At 38.7% G+C, this 20911-nt stretch overlaps 1 protein-coding gene across 3 annotated transcripts in view; it reads left to right on the forward strand.

Annotated features, from left to right (window-relative positions):
* The window catches only part of SMC5 (structural maintenance of chromosomes 5), a 97570-nt gene that overhangs the window by 30143 nt on the left and 46516 nt on the right, over positions 1–20911 (forward strand). For all 3 annotated transcript variants that reach the window (XM_082696700.1, XM_082696701.1, XM_082696702.1), the window contains 2 exons: positions 479–640; positions 2173–2244. In XM_082696700.1, the coding sequence (XP_082552826.1) occupies positions 479–640; positions 2173–2244 (234 nt within the window). The remainder of the gene's footprint in view (positions 1–478; positions 641–2172; positions 2245–20911) is intronic.

Consider the following 20911-nt stretch of genomic DNA (forward strand, 5'->3'; position numbering starts at 1 on the left):
CACAAAAAAAATCTTTGAGTGTCCTCAGGTCACAGAGAATTTACTTGGTGTGTACCACTAATAAGTTCAGGTGCAGATGCAGCTGCGCACTATGGACTAGAATTCTCCGGCTTCCTGAGTTTATTGGAGCTACTGTTCCTTTTAATCACTGTGCAGTGTATGGTTATTATTTATGACCACAGTTTGGGCTGAAGAGTCCCATTTCCTCAGTGCATTTCTTTTTGACGGGCAGAACAAAATAAGAAAGTTTTATCATGTTTGTTCCAGGGTTAGAATGGAGGTAATTGTTATTAAAATGGAAAAACACGTGGCTGTATTTGTGGCCTTTCTCTGCCACCCCCTCACCCTACCCTGTCCCATAATTCCATTATTCTTGAATTTTTTGATTTACAGCTTGTTTTGACTGCACTTGGTTTTAGTGTATGTGTTAATTTAAGCTAGTAGTGCGTTAACTTCTATTTCTTGAATTAATTGCAAGGAGTATGAAAATGTTCGTCAGGAGTATGAAGAAGTAAAACTAGCTCGAGACCGAGTGAAGGAAGAGGTGAGGAAACTTAAAGAAGGGCAGATCCCTATGACCCGTCGAATTGAAGAGATTGAGAAGCAGCGTCACGTGTTGGAGGCTCGAATCAAAGAGAAGGTACTTTGCTGGCTCAATTTAGGATTTTCTGTATTTTATTTTATTTTTTAAAGACTTCATTTATTTGACAGACAGAGATCACAAGTAGGCAGAGAGGCAGGCAGAGAGAGAAGGAGGAAGCAGGTTCCTTGCTGAGCAGAGAGCCTGATGCAGGGCTCTATCCCAGGACCCTGGGTTCATGACCTGAGCTGAAGGCAGAGGCTTTAACCCACTGAGCCATCCAGGCGCCCCAGGATTTTCTGTATTTTAGCAAGTACAAAAACTACTCTGCAGGTCTGCCAAGTAATTTTGTGAATTTACTTGTAGCTTTCGTTCGTTTTTTAACTCAAGTCTGCCACCACAGGGCTTTCAGGCTCCTAATTATCACTTTGGGCAGGTTACTACTTTAAGATATTCCAGCATACGAAAGAGCAAACTGAAATGTGATTTTTTTTCTCCCCCAAAGATTGTATTTGAGAGTGAGCAAGAGAGCGTGTGAATCGGGGGCAGAGGGAGAGGGAGAAGCAGACTCCCTGCTGAGTAGGGAGCGCAATATAGGACTGGATCCCAGGACCCTGAGATGACCTGAGCCAAAGGCAGTCGCTGAACCAACCAAGCCACCCAGGCGCCCCCAAATCTGTTTATTTTAATAAGAGGATTCAGAGTAGTATTCCTGGAAACATTGAATTTCTTCTATGAATTTATCATAGAAAACCCGATGTTTTTAGAATAAATAGTATAATGGCATATGGAATATTCCATTTATTAAAAATTTATTTGAAAATTTTAAACTTAAAAATTTTTATGGTCATGGCTTTTAACCTTTAGGGAGATTTTGGAGTCCAAGATTTTGAAGAACAGTTTGAACTATGGACCCTGCTATCCTAATAGAATGTTTTTTTAGAATCAGATGAACTACCATGAGATAATCCATGGGAAGGGATAAAGAAATGTGTATGCATATTGCCATGGCTTTTTTTTTTTTTTTTTTTTTTTTTTTTTTTTGACAGAGATCACAAGTAGTCAGAGAGGCAGGCAGAAAAAGAGGAGGAAGCAGGCTCCCTGCTGAGAGTCCGATGAGGGGCTCGATCCCGGGACCCTGAGATCATGACCCAAGCCAAAGGCAGAGGCTTTAACCCACTGACTTTTATTTGACAGACAGAGATCACAAGTAGGCAGAGGGTTTAACCCACTGACTTTTATTTGACAGACAGAGATCACAAGTAGTCAGAGAGGCAGGCAGAGAGAGAGGAGGAAGCAGGCTCCCTGCAGAGAGCCCGATGCGGGGCTCGATCCCAGGACCCTGAGATCATGACCCGAGCCGAAGGCGGAGGCTTTAACCCACTGAGCCACTCAGGGGCCCCCTATTTTTAATATCAGTAAATAGCATTTTATAGATTTGTAAGTAAGTTAGTATTTTGGGTGGTAACTGAATTTGGTTTGGAAGAAATGAAAAGCCTTGTGGATTAATTTGATATTTGGGTTGGTAAGGCCTCATAATGGCTTGCTTAAGATTTTAACTACATTCCCCTTCTTCTGGTTCAATCTTACAGGCAACAGATATTAAGGAGACCTCTCAAAAATGCAAACAAAAGCAAGATATTATAGAAAGGAAAGATAAGCAGGTAAGATTGTGTTGAAATTTTTACTCTGGTAATGTGACCTAACTTTTGTGTTAAGGTCTAGATTATGGGACAACTTTTTGTTTGGAAATTGTATAAGGTCCTCCTCATTTTCCTCCTTAATCTGTGAGGGATACTAAGATTTGGAAGTAGAGCAGTTGCACAGAAGATAATGAGGAAAAATTCTCAAGACTACTCCTGGGCAGGCACTATGATCTTTGCAACTGAGTGGCTCTAGTTTATTGGAGTGATGGTAAAATTGGATGTAGTTATCTCAGTAGCAGAAATTAAATTTTAAGAGATATATTCTGTTGACATTCAGGGTAGGATGTTAAAAAGTCGATAATAAATTCTTTGTGCATGGGTGGGGCTTGATGGCAAAATCATTTTAAGATGGCTGTGGAAGAAAGCAGGTGTCTTGCATAAGAGATTCCTAGCAGTATGTGGGGTTTTTTTCTTCAGAGCCATTCAGAAATTGAAGTTTGAATGACCTTTCTTAGGAATAGACATATAATTTGAAACATTACTGGTGGTTGAAGCATTATGTGAATATTCCAGTTTTCAGCTTCACTTCTTTTTCTGTGCCTTTATCTTCAGATCCCAAGCGCCTCTCATAAACGTTGCAGAGGCTGAGCTGTCAGGGCTAAGTGCTCAGGGTATCTGTGCGGATGGGGTCTGGGGGCAAGGGGACAGGAGATGCAGGGCAGGGCAGTCCTGTTCTATATGTTGTTTTTTATACTTGACATGTCTGAGCTCTCCAGAAGCTCTGGAATGGGTTTTTTTTTGTTTTGAAAGAGTCTTCTTTTCTTTTACTTTTCTCTCATCGCCTGTCACACTGTGGCTTCTGTAAAAGGATACTAAATTAGTTGTCCTTCTGCTGTCTTTCCTCTTTTGAATGCCATTGAGGTCTCCAGTTGCTGTTGTTCCTCATGCGAGTGAACCCTTTGTACTCCGTTGCTAATACTTCTTTAGAGTTTAGGAGGGAAGAGGCATAAAGATTTCACCTTTAAAACCCTAAACAGGAATACAGGTTGACACGTTGTGTAATGTTGAATCATCTTTAGGTTTCTGTCGCAAATTGTACTTGATATTTTACTACATTGCTGGATTCAACTAGAAAATCTTGTTTTTATGATTTTTTGCACCATGTGAGATGGGCCTAAAATTTGATTTTGTTCCATCCTTAACTGGTTTTTCAGTTATGCTTACTTTTCAAGTAGTTTAATACTCCTTGGACCAGGATTGTCTATTTTTGCCTAGGCATACTTACCAGGTCTTGTCACTTCCGTAAGTTATTTCACTTTTCACTTTAATGAACTTTTAGTAAATACATTTCAGGGCATAAATATTTTTCTGATTATCACTTGGTTATGTCTCCTATGTGTTGATAAGTGCTTTTATTGCTTTTCTGTTTAAAAGTTCGTATTTTCAGTTAAACATTTTCATTCATTTAAGGTTGTACAGGAGTTCTTGCCGTTTTAATTTCTATGGGTATGGAATTTCAAAATGTGAATGTAGAATTCTACTTCTTTTCCTTTCTGTTTAATTATTGTGAACTTTATGACCTTATTTTAGATATTTTGAAATTTTTTTGGACTTGGATATTTGGTTTTGTACATGTTTTGCATATAATAAATAATGTATACTCTATATATTTATATGTATGTTTAAATTATGTATATGCTGGAACAGGTTTACTATACGTACATTATGCAGATGTTCTACATACTTTATTACCTACCCAATTTATCCATTTTTAAAGTGTGATACTTTTTCTATGAGTGTAGATTTGTCTATTTTTCCTAATAGTTATTTTAGTTTTTGCTTTCTAAATTGTAAAGCTGTCTTTTTTATTTATTTCTTGCTTCGTATTTTGATTTATCTTCTCTGCTAGAATAGTATGTGTTGGGTTTTGTTCTGCAGTTTTTGTTATCGTGGTGTTGTGACACTGTCATCAGGAAGGGACTTTCCCCAGGTCCGCTTACAGCTGTTTTCACCTCCCTGTGCTGCTTGTTCGATTTTTCCTCCCTGCTCCTCTTTCTTCCTTTCTCTTTTTTGTTGCTGTTGATAAAGGTTTTCTTACTCCATTTTCCCCCCCTAAAGTTGTATATTCTATGCCTATTCTGTTGACTACTCTTAAAGTTTAAATAATGTGTATTTTTTTAAAGTTAGCATTTTTACTCTTCCACTTAGTTTAGATACTTTCTCTATTCTGTATCCATACCTTCAGAAATTTTACTTGTCTTTATTTAAAAAATGTTATTTTTTATGGTCTGTCTTGACTTAGACTTAATATGTTTGGCTGGTTTATTTGATCATGTTACTTGTTTTATCATTCTTCTGTCTCTTAGGAGGTAGACTTTTTTTTCTCAACAGATATTTTCCATGGGTGTTTTAGAGACTTGATGAACTTTCTGAGTACTTGTATGTCGGAAAGTACATTCTTTTGCACTCATTTTGGAATGTTAATATTGCTGAATTTTAAATTATAAATTATAAATTACTTTTTTTCTCAACACTTTGCCTATCCTTCCTCTGTGTCCCGGGAGATCCCGTTTTGTTCCTGAGAAGTAGAAGATACGAGAGCTGGGCAGAGACTGTATTAGACACTTGAAGAAAAAAGAAAGGAAATTGAATTTGATTCTAAATGCAGTGAGACACAGAGAAGGCTTTCAAAGTTTTTAAGCTGGAGAGAAATAGTATTTCATATGCTTTAAAAGCACTCAGCATTGCCTTACGGATAGTAGACTGAAAGGGACAAAAATAAAAGCAGAGAGTTCGGTTACAAGGCTGGCTTCACCTCATATGATAGCAGTGGACAAGCAAATTTAGAAAACTGAACCACAGAATTTGCTCAGGGAGTAGATTGAAGAATTCAGTTGTGGAAGAATAGAGGATCCCGTCTTTGACTTCACGGTTGGATAGCGGTACCTGTCACTGTAATGAGAATTGCTATGACAGGAAATGAAGAGTTCTATTTGATTATATCATCTTTCATCCTTTTACTTTAAACCTGTGTCTTCGAATCTAAAATGTGTTTCTTGTGTATCATGGGTTTTCTTTCTTTCTTTCTTTCTTTTTTTTTAATTGAAGTAACTATTAACATACAATGTTAGTTTCAGGTATACAGCACTGATTCAGTAATTCCCTGTACTACTTGTTGCTTACCACACTAAGTGTAGTAACTGTGTATTATCATACAGTGTTGTTCCAGTATTATTGACTTTTTTTTTACGTTGTACTTTTCATTTCTGTGGTTTATTTTGTAAGTGGAAGTTTTGATCTTTTAATCCCCTTATTTCACCCATCCCCCCACCCACCTCCCCTCTGGCAACCAGCAGTTTTTTGGACTTAAGAGTCTATGTGTACAGGGGCGCCTGGGTGGCTCAGTGGATTAAGCCGCTGCCTTCGGCTCAGGTCATGATCTCAGGGTCCTGGGATCGGGTCCCGCATCGAGCTCTCTGCTCGGCAGGGAGCTTGCTTCCCTCTCTCTCTCTCTCTGGCTGCCTCTCTGTCTACTTGTGATTTCTCTCTGTCAAATAAATAAATCTTTAAAAAAAAAAAAAAAAAGATAAACTTTATTAAAAAAAAAAAAAGATAAACTTTATAAAAAAAAAAAAGAGTCTATGTGTACACAACACACATACACACAGAACACACCTTGTTTATCCATTCATTTACAGACGGACACTTAGGTTGCTTTCATATTTTGCCTATTTTAAATAATACTATAGTAAACATAGGGTGCATATATATTTTGAAACTGGTGTTCCTGTTTTACCCTGTAATGGAATTACCGGATCTTAAAGTATTTCTATTCCTAACAGCAGCTCACAGTGGTTCCCTTTTCTCTACATCCTTGCCAGCACTTGTCAGTTGTCTTTTTGATACTAGCCTTTGTGACTAGTGTAAAGTGATTGCTCATTGTGGTTTTGATTTACATTTTCCTTAAGATGCATATTATTGGGTGTCTTTTTTTTTTTTAAAGTTTTTACTTACTCGTTTTTCTAGAGCAGGGGGAGGGGCAAAGGGAGAGGAAGAGAATCTCCAACAGACTTACTGCTGAGCATGGAGCCAAATGTGGGGTTCTATCCCATGACCCTGAGATCATGACCTGAGCTGAAATCAAGAGTTGGACCCTAAAGTTAGCCGTTTATGCACCCCAAGCTTCTTTTTAAGTATCTGCTGGGCATCTGTATGTCTTCTTTGGAAAAATATCTATTCAGATTTTCTGGTTATGTTTCAATCAGGTTGAGGGCTTTTTGTTTATTTTTGTTGTTGTTGTTTTTTGGGGAGGAGGGTGTTGAGTTGCATAACAACTTTATATATATTGGATACCTCTTATCAAAAGTATCATTTACAGATGTCTTCTCTTATTCACTAGGTTGCTTTTTGTTTATTGATGTCTTCCTTCACTGTGCAAAAGCTTTTTATTTTGGTGTATTAGTAACTGTATTTGGTACACCCATAAGCACAATAGTTTATTTTTTGCTTTTGTTTTCACTTGCCTGAGGAGACATAGCCATAAATATGTTGCCAAAGGCACTGTCAGAGAGATTACTGTCTGTTTTATCTTTCTTTTATTTTATCTTATTTTTTTTTCTAGTTTTTCAGAATTCATTGTTTATGCACCACACCCAGTGCTCCATGCAATACGCGCCCTCCTTAATACACTCCACCAGACTCACCCAGCCCCCCCAAAGCCCCTCCCCTCCAGAACCCTCAGTTTGTTTCTCAGAGTCCAGTCTCTCATACTTCATCTCCCCTTCCGGTTTCCCCCAACTCACTTGTCCTCTCCACCTCCCAATGTCCTCCGTGTTATTCCTTATGCTTCACAAGTAAGTGAAACCTAATATTGATAATTGACTCTCTCTGCTTGACTTATTTCACTCAGGATAATCTCCTGCAGTCCCGTCCATGTTGATACAAAAGTTGGGTATTCATCCTTTCTGATGGAGGCATAATACTCCATTGTATGTATAGGCCAAATCTTCTTTATCTATTTGTCTGTTGAAGGACATCTTGGTTCTTTCCACAGTTTGGCAACTGTGGCCATTGCTGCCATGAACATTGGGGTACAGATGGCCCTTCTTTTCACTGCATCTGTATCTTTGGGGTAAAAACCCAGTAGTGCAATTGCAGGGTCATAGGGTAGCTCTATTTTTAATTTCTTAAGGAATCTCCATACTGTTTTCCAAAGTGGCTGCACCAACTTGCATTCCCACCAACAGTGTAAGAGGTTTCCCCTTTCTCCACATCCTCTCCAGCACATGTTGTTTACTGTCTTGTTGATTTTGGTATCTCAGTGTGGTTTTCATTTGAATCTCCCTTTCATGTGTCTCCTAGCCATTTGTATGTCTTCTTTGGAGAAATGTCTTTGATGTCTTCTACCCATTTTTTGACGTGATTATCTATTTTGGGGGTGTTGAGTTTGAGTTCTTTATAGATCTTGGATATCAGCCCTTTGTCTGTAGTGTCATTTGTGAATATCTTCTCCCATTCCATGGTTGCCTCTTTGTTTTGTTGATTGTTTCCTTTGCTGTGCAGAAGATTTTGATCTTGATGAAGTACCCAAAGTTCATTTTCACTTTTGTTTCCTTTGCCTTTGGAGACACATCTTGAAAGAAGTTGCTGTGCCTGATGTCAAAAAGGTTACTGCCTATGTTCTTCTCTAGGACTTTGATAGATTCCTGCCTCACGTTGAGGTCTTTTATCCATTTTGAGTTTATCTTCATGTATGGTGTAAGAGAATGGTCAAGTTTCATTCTTCTATACATAGCTGTCTAATTTTCCCAGCACCATTTTATTGAAGAGAGTTTTTTCCACTGTATTTTTTCCTGCTTTGTCGAAGGTTATTTGACCATAGAGTTGTGGGTCCATATTTGTGCTCTCTACTCTGTTCCACTGGTCTGTGCGTCTGTTTTTTTTTGCCAGTACCATGCTGTCTTGGTGATCACAGCTTTGTAGTGAAGCTTGAAATCAGGCAAGGTTATGCCTGTTTTATCTTGTAGGGGTTATGTGGTATTCAGGTGTCACATTTAGGTCTTAATCCATTTTTAGTTTATTTTTGTGCATGGTCTAAGAAAGTGGTCCAGTTTCATCCTTTTGCATGTTAACTATCAAGTTTTTCAGCATTTATTGAAAAGATTGTTTTTTCCTTTTGTATATTATTTATTGCCTTCTTTGTTGTAGATTGACTTTATAGGTGTGGGTTTATTTCCAGGCTCTCTGTACTGTATACTGCTGATTATCTATATGCCTATTTTTTGACTGGTACCGTGCTGTTTTGACTATTATAACTTTGGAGTATATCCTGAAATCTGTGATTGAGATACCTCCAGGTTTGTTCTTTCTCAAAATATTTGGCTATTCAGGATATTTTGTGTTTCCATACAAATTTTAGTATTATTTGTTAAAGTTCTGTGTCACTTGGTTTGTTCCATCAGTGTCTTAGAGTTTTCTGAGTATAAGGCTTTTACCTCCTTGGTTGAATTTATTCCTAGGTATTTTATATTTTATACATCAGATTGTTTTCTTAATTTCCATTTTTGCTATTTTATTTTGAGTGTGTAGAAATACCACAGATTTCTTTATCCTGCAGTATTATTGAATTCTTTTATCAGTTTGAACAGTTTTTTGGTGGAGACTTTAGGGCTTCTTATATATAGTATACCATCTGCAAATAGTGGCAGTTTTACTACTTTTACCAGTTTAGATGTCGTTTATTTATTTTTCTTGTCTGATTGCTGCATCTAGGACTTCGTGTATTACGTTGAATAAAAGTGGTAATAGTGGATGTCCTTTTCTTGTTCTTAATCCTAGAGGAAGAGCTTTCAGTTTTTCATCATTGAGTATGATGTAGATGTGGGCTTTTCATTTATAGCCTTTATTATGTTGAGGTATGTTTCGCTCTAAACATGAGTGGTTATTGTATTTTGTCAAATGCTTTTTCTGCATGAATTGAGATGATGATGTGATTTTTGTCCTTGTTAATGTGATATGTTACATTGGTTTGTGAATATTGAACCATCCTTACATCCCCTGAAAAACTTGAGCTTGGTCCTGGTGAATGATCCTTTAAATTTATTGTTGAATTTGGATTGTTCATACTTCGATGAGGATGTTGCATCTGTTCATCAGATACTGGTCTGTTGTTTTTTTGTGTGTTGGTAGTCTTTTTGTCTGATTTTAGTATTCATGTAATGCTCATCTTGTAGAATGAATTTGGACTTTTTCTTTCCTTTTCCATTTTTTGGAATAGTTTGAGAAGAATACATACCACCTTTTCTTTAAATGTTTGGTACATTTCACTTGTGAAATCATTTTGTCCTGGACTTGTTTGCTGGGAGATTTTTGAGTAGTGATTCAATTTCACTACTAGTGTTTGGTTTGTTTTGTTTAAATTTTTTGTTTCTTCCTTATTCAGTTTTGGGAGATTATATGTTTCTGGAATTTATCCATTTCTTCTGGATTGTCCAATTTGTTGGCCTATAATTCTTCATAATTTTTTTTTTTTTTAAGATTTATTTATTTGACAGAGAGAAATCACAAGTAGACAGAGAGGCAGCCAGAGAGAGAGAGAGAGGGAAGCAAGCAAGCTCCCTGCTGAGCAGAGAGCCCGATGCGGGACTCGATCCCAGGACCCTGAGATCATGACCTGAGCCGAAGGCAGCGGCTTAATCCACTGAGCCACCCAGGCGCCCCATAATATTTTCTTTTTTAAAAAAGACTTTATTTATTTATTTGACAGAAATCACGTAGGCAGAGAGGCAGGCAGAGAGAGAGGAAGGTAAGCAGACTCCCTGCTGAGCAGAGAGCCTGACGCAGGACTCGATCCCAGGACCCTGGGATCATGACCTGAGCTGAAGGCAGAGGCTTTAACCCACTGACCCACCCAGGTGCCCCAATATTTTCTTATTTGTGTTTCTGTAGTATCAGTTTTTTCTTTTCCTTCATTTCAAATTGTATTTATTTGAGTCCTCTCCCTTTAATTTCTTGATGAGTCTGGCTGAAAGGTCATCAATTTTGTTTATCTTTTCAAGGAACCAACTATTGGTTTCTTTTATCTTTCTTTTAGTCCACTTTTCATTTATTTATGCTTTAATCTTTATTATTTTCTTCCTTTTCCTAGCTTTAAGCTTGCTTTGCTCTTTTTATTTTATTGATTTGACAGACAGAGATCACAAATAGGCAGAGAGGCAGGCAGAGAGAGGGGAGAAAGCAGGCTCCCTGCTGAGCAGAGAGCCCGATGTGGGGCTCAATCCCAGGACCCTGGGATCATGACCTGAGCCGAAGGCAGAGGCTTTAACCCACTGAGCTACCCAGGCGCCCCAATTCCTGTGACTATTACTTTGAATTCTTTATTAGGTCTATTGTTTACCTCCATTTCACTTAGCTCTTTTACTGTGTTTTTTGTCTTGTACTTTCATTTGAGATATATTACTGTCTCATTTTGCCTGACTCTGTGTTTGTTTCTATTAGGTAGCTAGCTACATCTCCTCGTTGTGAAAGTCAGGGCCTTGCTTAAAAGAGGTCCTGTGGTACCCTATCATACTTGCCCTCTCTGGTCTCCAGAGTTGCCCTCTGTGCGGACTGCATATATCCTGCTCTTGAGGCTGAAACGCTGTTGCCTTCAGCCTAGCTGACTGCTATGACCCAAAGTATGTGCTGTGGGTGCAGTAGGCAGGGTTTGGTCTCTGCTGTTGAGAGGCCTGAGGTTGCCTCAGGCTTGTTGGTGGGCAGGGCTGGCCATTAGCCTACCTACGAGTCTCTCATTCACCTCTCTGCCATAGTTGCAGGAGCATCAGAGGGCACAGCTTGCTCCCTGCACAGCCAGCTACGGCTCTGAGCCACTGGAACTGCAGGTGTGCCAGTGTGTGGGGTAATCTCTCCCCTCCCCAGGGCAGGGGTCACTTTAGAGTGGCACCAGTATCTGCTGGGGGTGCCTCCAGCGGGTGGTGAGGCAGGAGCAGTGCTTTGGATGGCTGCGTTCTCAGGGGAATGCTTGGGGGGAGCACATGATGCTGGCGAGATAGATGCGAGAGGGTCAGCTCTGGCTTCACCAAGTGTCTGGCTGTGTAGGCTGGTGGAGTAAAAGAGAAGCGGCATCTGCCAGCACTTTTGTTCCTGGAGAACTCTCCTGAAGATCTCTGTCCCTTTACACGTTCTAAGATTAGCCAGTAAATCCCCTTCATTTATACCCCAGGTGGTTTTCAGACTGCTGCTCTGGGCTGTGTCTCACAGAGTTTCTTGTTTTTCGGACTCTTTAAGGGCAGCAGCTGAGTTCCCTCTTGCCCTCTGGTTCTTTCAGATCCAAGTCCCGCTGATTTTCCAAGCCGTGTTTTGGGGATTCATCTTCCCAGTGCAGGCGCCTGCTGCCGGGATTGCCTGGCGTGGGGTCTGATCCTCTCACTTCTCCGTGCTTGTAGTGTCCCTCCCGTTTGTGGTTCTTACCTCCAGGGCTTCACTTTCCAGTAGTGTCTTCGTCCTTCCTCTCCTTTTCCATGCGGCCTCCTCTTGACAGTTGACTGGGGAAGGTCTGTTCTGCTAATCTGGAGATTGTTGTCAGGGTTAGTTGTAGAGTTGTAGCTGTTACCTTGTGTCCACGGAAGGAGGTGAACTCAGAATCCTCCTACTTGTCCATCTTCCGTATCCATTTTGCCCCTCCCTGCCTTTACATTGGAGTGTTTAAATCACTGACATTTGATGTGATTCCTGACGGAGGTAGCATTTACGTTAGCCATTTTGCTCATTTGTTTTCAGTGTCTTAGGACTTTTTTGTTCCTTTAGTTCTCCATTATTACTTTATATTAAATGTTTTCTGTTGTACCATTTTAATTCCCTTGTTTCTTACACTGTATTTTTTGAGCTATTTTCTTAGTGGCTGCCTTTAGAATAACAATATCTTAATTTATAACAATCTGGTTCATATACCAACTTGATTTCAGTAGTATGCACACTTTGTCCCGATATAGCTACATTCCATTCTCCCTGCTTTGTGTTCTTCCTGTCCTACAAATTGTATTTTAATTATTATAAGCCTATCAGCCCAGCTTTTATCATTATTTCTTCATATAGTTTTGTTTTGGTAACAATAATGTTTGATTCTCTGGCACCAACCAAGTGTCTTACAATTCAGTTCAATTCTGATACTAACCACCTGGAATTAGAGCAGACTCTACAAGTTAGCAGGACAGCCCTTCCTTCCTACATAAGTCTCAAGGACCTAGGACACAAGTTACCTGCACTTTGGCTTGAGTTGGCTGCAAATTTAGGGGTTCCCACATCCCCTCTTCAGGTTTGGGACTTGCTACATCGACTCGTAGAACTCAGGAGAATTTATACTTAGCAATTGCCAGTTTATTATAAAGGATGCAACTCAGTAACCCCCAAATGGAAGAGATGCACAAGGCAAGGTATGGGAGATAGTGTTCAGAGCTTTCTTTTCCTCTTCTGGGTGCATCACCTTCCCAGAATATTGACCTGTTCTCCAAACCAGAAGCTCCAGAACCTTATCGTTTAGGATTTTTAATGTTTCATTACGTAGGCATGATTGATTAAATTTTTTGGCCACTGGTAAATGAATTTACAATCTTCAGTTCTTTCCCCCTCCTTGAGGTCAGGAGGTGGGGATAAAAGTTCCAGCCTTCTAATCCATGTGCTTGATAGTTGTCAAACTATCTAGGGGGCCCTTCCAAGACTCATCTTATTAGCATAAAATCAGGCGTGGTCAAAAGTGCCTGGGTGCTTGGTATGAATAGCAAAAGCTGCTTCTGTCACTCAGGAGATTCCAAGGGTTTTAAGAACTCCAGGCCAGGGACCAGGGACTAAGAAAATAAATATTTTATATTAATACCACAACAGTTGTCTTTTAAGTCAGATAAGAGAAAAAAGTTACAAATGAGATACATTTTTACTCCCTTTTACATTAACTGTGTAGTTACCTTTACTGATGCTCTTTCTTTGTACAGAGTCAGGTTATTCTCCAGTGTCCTTTCATTCTGGCAAGAAAGACTAGGATTTCTTGTAGGGTGCTCCTGCTAATGATGAATTCTCTCAGCTCGCAATGTCTTAAGTTATCTTTTCTTTCTGAAGGATGGTTTCCACTGGATAGAGAATTCTTGTTCTTTTTTTCCCAGCACTTTGAATGTGACATTCGCTGGTTTCTAGCTTCCCTGATTTCTGATGAGGAGTCAGCTTTTAATCTTACTGGGAATCCCTTGTACATGATGAGTTACTTTTTTTCTTGCTTTCAGTGTTTTTTCCACAGTTAACTATGATGGTCTTCAGTGTGACTCTCCTTTAAGTTTATCCTGCTGGGAAGTTATTTAGCTTCTGGGGCATGCAGATTAATGTTTTAGATCCAAGCTGTGGGAATTCTGGGGTTGTTAGTTTCCTCAGATATTCATTCTGCCTTTTTCTCTTCTCCTGACACTCCTGTTCTGCATAGTTTGATATACAGTGATATACTTTGTTGCACATTTTATTCATTTTTTTTTTCTTTTCATCAGACTGGATAATCTCAAGTGACCGATCTTCAGGTTTCCTTTGTTTTACCTGTTCAGATCCCTTTAGCCTCACTAGTGAATCTTCTTTCAGTTATTGTACTTTACAGCTCCACAATTTCTAGTTTGCTCTTTTTTATACTTTTTTCCTCTGTTGATATTCACTATTCAGTGAGACACTGTTCTCTTCCTTTCCTTTAGTTCTTTAGACATGGTTTTCTTTAGTTGATTGAACATTCTTAAAATAGCTGTTTTAAAGTCTTCACTTTGTAAGTCTATTTCTGAGCTTCCTCAGGGATATTTTCTATTGGCTGCTTTTTTTCCAGTGTATGGCCTATACTTTTGTTGAAAATGTTGTAATTTTTGTTGAAACTGGCATTTCAAGTAACATGAAGTGGCAACTTTGAAATCAGTTGTCCTTCTCTCCCCAGGCTTCTTGTTGCGGTTTGTTTAGTTACTTTCCTAACTAATTCTTTGAAATTTGTATTTTTTGTTGTATGTGACTATTGAAGTCTCTGCTGAGTTAGTGTACTGGTCAGATATTTCCTTAAATAACTGCAACCAGGATGTCTCCCTGTCTTTGTCAAGGATCTCCTCATGTATGTTAGGCCACACCTTCAACACACAGCAGGGTAGTGTTTGTACTGTGTACCAAGATTCAGTAAGCGCTCTCTGAATTGTTGCAAGGTTTGGTTAATGTCCAGTGCTAGTTTACAGCTCTGGTTTGGGTTTCACTTCCAATTTGCACATAGCCTCAAGGTGAAACATTTATGTACGCAGAGCCTTTGTGAGAGCTTAGGGTCTCTTCCAGTCTTGAGCATGTGCAGAGTTCTAGACATGCACACTGTCTGCTCATACATGTAGCCTTCTAGATTCCTCAGGAGTTTCCCAAGTCTCACACAGGTGTCTCATTCTCCAGCTTTTTAAGTTTTGGGGGGAAAGTCTATTGTTTACCACAACTGTTATTCCTCATGAAACAGCTGTGGTATTAAACACTTGCCACTGATTGTTTTTAGCAAATGCTTCAGGGTAAAGGCTGCAAACTGTGGAGTCATGTCGAGTAAAGATAGACCTTGTAGTAAGGTTTTCCAGAAGTGCAGATAGATCAGATAATGGTAGTTTTCTAAGAATGAGAACTTAAAACCTTTTTAACCAAGGGAATGGGGCTTGTTCAGAATCCCACAAAATTTGCTGTTTTTACCAAGATTCAGACATTTTTCTGGAATAAACAGTCTCCAGGTAATTATAAGCATTTGATTAAATTCCTGAGTTCCAAAAAAGTTAATTTTGACAGTTTTTGTCAGTGTTTTCATTGCTTTTATGGAGGAGAGGATTTTCATAGTTTGATTTTGCCATTCCTGATGACATCCAAATCTTTTCTATATCTACAGAAAAATGTTGCTGGGATTGTAATAGGAATTGCATTAAACGTGTATATCAATTTGGGGAGAATTGAAATCTTTACTGGGTTGAGTCTTCCAATCTTTGAACACGGTATGTCTTCATTTATTTAGATACTTGATTTCTTCAGTGAGTGTTTTGTAGTTTTTAGCATACTTTTTTTTTTTTATTTTGTGAGATTACACCTAAGTATTTCTTTTCCTTTCCTCTCTCCTTTTCAGAAATAGAGACCTTGGGATTTTCTGCATAGGCAAGCATGTCATGTACAAGTAGGGATGACTTTTGTTTTTTCTTTTCTGATTTGTATGCCTTTAATTTCTTGCCTTACTGCACTGGCTAGAACTTACAGCACTGTGTTAAATAAGAATGGCAGAAGTGGACATTCTTACCTTGTACTTGATCTTGGGAGGAAAGCAACTAGTTTTTTTTCACCATTAAGTATATTGTTAGCTGTAGGTTTCATATAGATTTTTTTTTAATCAAGTTTGGGAAGTTCCACTCTTCCCATGTTTCTGAGAGTATTTATATTGATTGAGTGTTGGATTGTTAAGTGCTTTTTAAATTTTTTTGCATCTATCAATACAACAGTGTCCGTGTTCATCTTTAGCTTGTTAACATGATGCATTACCTTAATTTTTTTTTTTTTAACCATCAAATAACCTTAAATCCCTGGAAATCCTTCTTGGCTGTGGCATATAAATATACTTTTATGCATTGTTGAATTCTATTAACTAATAGTTTGTGTTTGTGAGGGATATTCTATAGTTTTTGTTTTTATACTGTCTCTGCTTTTGGTGTCAGAATACCAACTAGCTTTATAAAATGGGAAGTGTTCCCTCCTCTTCAGTTGTGTTTTTGGAAGAGATTGTGTAGAATTGGTGTTAATTCTACACAATTGGTGAATAATTCTCAAATGACACTATCTGGGTTTTTGAGATTTCTTTTTCGGGGAGTTTTAAAATTATGAATTTTAATAGAGAGCTATTCAAGTAATCTATTTCATATTCAGTGAGTTGTGGTAGCTAATATTTTTTTAGGAATTGGTCCATTGTGTCTAAATTGTCCAATTGTGTACATAAAGTTTCTTACTGTCCTTTTGATGTTTGTAGTGATACAGTGATACCCCTGTTTCATTCTTGATATTGTTAATTTTTGTCTTCTCCTTTTTGGGAGCACCCCAAAGAAAGGGGGCAGCCTTTCTAGAAGTTTGTTAATTTTATTGCTTTTTTTCAAAGAACCAGCTGTTGGTTTCATAGATTGTCTCTGTTTTTCCCCTTTTTAAATTTTATTGATATCTGTTTGTATCTTTATTATTTCCTTTTTTCCTGCTTGATGTGGGTTTATTTGGTGCTTCTTCTGGGTTCTTGATCTGAGAGTTTTCCTCTTACATATGTACCTAATGCTATAAACTTTATTCTCATCCCTGCTTTAGCTGTGTCCACCAATTTTGATATGTTCTATTTTAATTTTTGTTTGCTTTAATGTATTTTTTTCCCTTGTGACCACAGTTTATCTTCTCACCTATTGATGGATATTAAGGTTATTTCTGTTTTGGGGCTATTACCAGTAAACTGGCATGAGTATTGTACAAGCTTTTGTATAAATATGTGCTTTCGTTTTTTATAATTTCCTAGGAGTAGAATATCATAGTATGATATCAAAAATATAGTAGAATATAATATTTTGAAGAAATTGACAAGCTGTTTTCCAAAATGATTGTTAATAATTTATTGTAGGTGTAATTGATACAAGTTGACTTTTGATGGCTTGGAATTTTTAAAAAAATTGTCCTCTACCGTAAGTAATTAGAGAAACTCTGCTTAGAGTAGTCTTAGACTTAGGTAGCTACAAGGACTCTACATATATTGTACAAGAGAAAATGAATTGAGTACAGATAGAGTTAGGGTGATGGATTGTAAAACAGGAATAGTACTCTGATCATAGCACTGATTTTAATTATGCTGTTCATGAAGTATGAGACAAAGTTATCAGCTGAGTGAGTAGAGCGCCTCCAGCAATAAAGAATTGAGGAAGGGAGGAGGCCAGGCTGTGAACTCCTTTTAGAATGAGCTCACACCTTTATTAGAGAAATGTAATAGGTTTGTCTGGTAGTTCTGAGTTCCTATTTGAGTTTTGTGGCCATGAATTCAAAGTGAGATGAGTTTTTGGAGAGTTTCTTCAATTAGTTCAGCTGCTTGGATACTGCTTAGAGTATCCAAGACACATAGTATCCAAGACACACAGAAGGCATATAGTTGGGTTTTATAGAGACTGCTTTTTTCCCTAGCTGATGTGACATAGGAGTGGTAGAGGGTCAAGAGTCTTTGCAAGGAATGGTTCTTGTGCTGGCTTGTAGAACTTTAGCAGATTAAAGAAAAGAAATGAAGGGGATAATGGATTGTGAAAAGATGGTAGGGTCACTGGATTGCAGGACCCTGTGGAGTCAAAGAATAGTTTGGATACTACAGTAAGTAAAATGGAAGTAAAGGGGACTGGAAGAATAGGATTGTAGAAATGGTTTTCAGGTGTACAGTTTGTGGTGCTTTACATGATCTGAAGTAAAATGGTAAGTAGCTGAGGAGAGGTTTAGGAAAAGATGGTTAAAGGTGAAGAAATCCAGGAACACAGAGGCCAAAGAGTTAGACTGTGGGACTTCAACATACGGAGAGGAAAAAATTGGCATGCTAAGTCATCAATGAATGGAGTGAGGAAGGGTATGCAGGGTGAGCTAGTTAACACAGCAACAGAGATGATGGGTGGTAAAGCCTGATACCAGTCTTCAAGGGAAATTAAGTGGGGCTTACTTAATGGAGGATATAGTACAGTAGGGATTAATGAGGATTAACACCCTCCCCACCTCTGAAGGATTGTGGCAGGAGGTCACCTTAGAGAGGATTCTAGGGAGAATGTCTTTCAGGAATAGCCAAGTGTCAGAATAAGAACATTCATGGAAATTGAAGATAAAGGGTGATCTAGGAGTTTGTACCTATGGTGTCTGATATAAAACCCGAGTATGATGGAATTAGTCATGGAAGTTTTCTGGATGAGAACTGCACATGAATTCGAGTTCAGAAAGCTTATCCGGAAGAATGGGGTCCTCTGGGCTGCTTCCCAGTGTTTTAAGTCAGGTAGTCATACAGATTTGTTCAGTAGCCCCAGTGACTTTTGGTAGCTTCGTGGGTCTCTGTTTTGCTGGGAGTACAAAGGCTTTGCTATATTTCTTGTCCCCTTTTCATGGAGCCTTCTTCATGTGTTTGGTGATTTTTTTTTTTTTAAAGATTTTTAAAAATTTATTTGGCAGAGAGCAAGTACAAGTAGGGGAGTAGCAGGGAGAAGGAGAGGGAGCAGCAGGCTCCTTGCTGAGAGGGGAGCAATCCTGGGATCATGACTTGAGCTGAAGGTCAGATGCTTAACGACTGAGCCACCCAGCACCCTGTGTCTGGTGATTCTTAATTCTGTCCCTATTTATTCCCATTGCCTTGGACCTTATGGGTTCCCTGGCTGGATACTATGGCTTCTTGTCTCCTTCTTCCTTTTAGATCCATTGAACATTGTTCACTTTCAATCAGAGATATGTATTTTAACTTTCACTGTTTCTGCCTTCTGCCTGTTTGGTATAGGAGGGGGGATTTTGGATGTTCCAATTCATTTTCTTGACACTGCCAAAGTTAAAGTTTCAGAAAGGAGAAATTGGTACCAACCCAAATGTCCAACAGTAGGGAATGGGGTAAAATGTGTCATAGCCATGTAACAGGACATTACACAGGTAACAAAATTTTGTTTTGCCAAGGACATGGGAGAAATGAGAAACTGCTCTCAATACATTTTTAGTGATTCCATAAAACATATATGTTCCATGAAAAGATAGAAGTAGATATTAAAATGTAAAGGTTTAGAAATGGAACAAATAATTCTAAAATTAATATGGAACCAGAAAAGACCTCGAATAGCCAAAGGGATATTGAAAAAGAAAGCCAACGTTGGTGGCATCACAATTCCAGACTTCAAGCTCTATTACAAAGCTGTCATCATCAAGACAGCATGGTACTGGCACAAAAACAGACACATAGATCAATGGAACAGAATAGAGAGCCCAGAAATAGACCCTCAACTCTATGGTCAACTAATCTTCGACAAAGCAGGAAAGAATGTCCAATGGAAAAAAGACAGCCTCTTCAATAAATGGTGCTGGGAAAATTGGACAGCCACATGCAGAAAAATGAAATTGGACCATTTCCTTACACCACACACGAAAATAGACTCAAAATGGATGAAGGACCTCAATGTGCGAAAGGAATCCATCAAAATCCTTGAGGAGAACACAGGCAGCAACCTCTTCGACCTCTGCCGCAGCAACATCTTCCTAGGAACAACGCCAAAGGCAAGGGAAGCAAGGGCAAAAATGAACTATTGGGATTTCATCAAGATCAAAAGCTTTTGCACAGCAAAGGAAACAGTTAACAAAATCAAAAGACAACTGACAGAATGGGAGAAGATATTTGCAAAGGACATATCAGATAAAGGACTAGTGTCCAGAATCTATAAAGAACTTAGCAAACTCAACACCCAGAGAACAAATAATCCAATCAAGAAATGGGCAGAGGACATGAACAGACATTTCTGCAAAGAAGACATCCAGATGGCCAACAGACACATGAAAAAGTGCTCCATATCACTCGGCATCAGGGAAATACAAATCAAAACCACAATGCGATATCACCTCACACCAGTCAGAATGGCTAAAATCAACAAGTCAGGAAATGACAGATGCTGGCGAGGATGCGGAGAAAGGGGAACCCTCCTACACTGTTGGTGGGAATGCAAGCTGGTGCAGCCACTCTGGAAAACAGCATGGAGGTTCCTCAAAATGTTGAAAATAGAACTTCCCTATGACCCAGCAATTGCACTACTGGGTATTTACCCTAAAGATACAAATGTAGTGATCCAAAGGGGCACGTGCACCCGAATGTTTATAGCAGCAATGTCCACAATAGCCAAACTATGGAAAGAACCTAGATGTCCATCAACAGATGAATGGATCAAGAAGATGTGGTATATATATACACAATGGAATACTATGCAGCCATCAAAAGAAATGAAATCTTGCCATTTGCGACAACATGGATGGAACTAGAGCGTATCATGCTTAGTGAAATAAGTCAAGCAGAGAAAGACAACTATCATATGATCTTTCTGATATGAGGAAGTGGTGATGGAACATGGGGGCTTAAGTGGGTAGGAGAAGAATAAATGAAACAAGATGGGATTGGGAGGGAGACAAACCATAAGTGACTCTTAATCTCACAAAACAAACTGAGGGTTGCTGGGGGGAGGGGTTTGGGAGAAGGGGGTGGGACTATGGACATTGGGGAGGGTATGTGCTTTGGTGAGTGCTGTGAAGTGTGTAAACCTGGTGATTCACAGACCTGTACCCCTGGGGATAAAAATATATGATTATAAAAAATAAAAAAATTAAAAAAAAAAAACAAAAAAAAATGTAAAGGTTTAAGGATATTAAGATTATAGATGATTGCTTGTTAAAAGTTAGTGTGCTTTCCATATTTCCATATAATGAATTTGATCCTACTTTGGTAAGGGGGAGGGAGAAAGGGCCTAAATAGGACTTGGAGTGAAGGCGGCCTAACAGATTATGTGACGTGTTGTTACGAAATTGTACTTTTTACACAACAAGGATTCTATACGTGTATATTATTGTGTATGCATGTGTGTCTTAAAGTCTTAACTTTTAGCTGGACTTTGTAAGG

The sequence above is a fragment of the Mustela nivalis genome (genome assembly GCF_964662115.1).
Source record: "Mustela nivalis genome assembly, chromosome: 13".
Lineage (NCBI taxonomy): Eukaryota > Metazoa > Chordata > Mammalia > Carnivora > Mustelidae > Mustela > Mustela nivalis.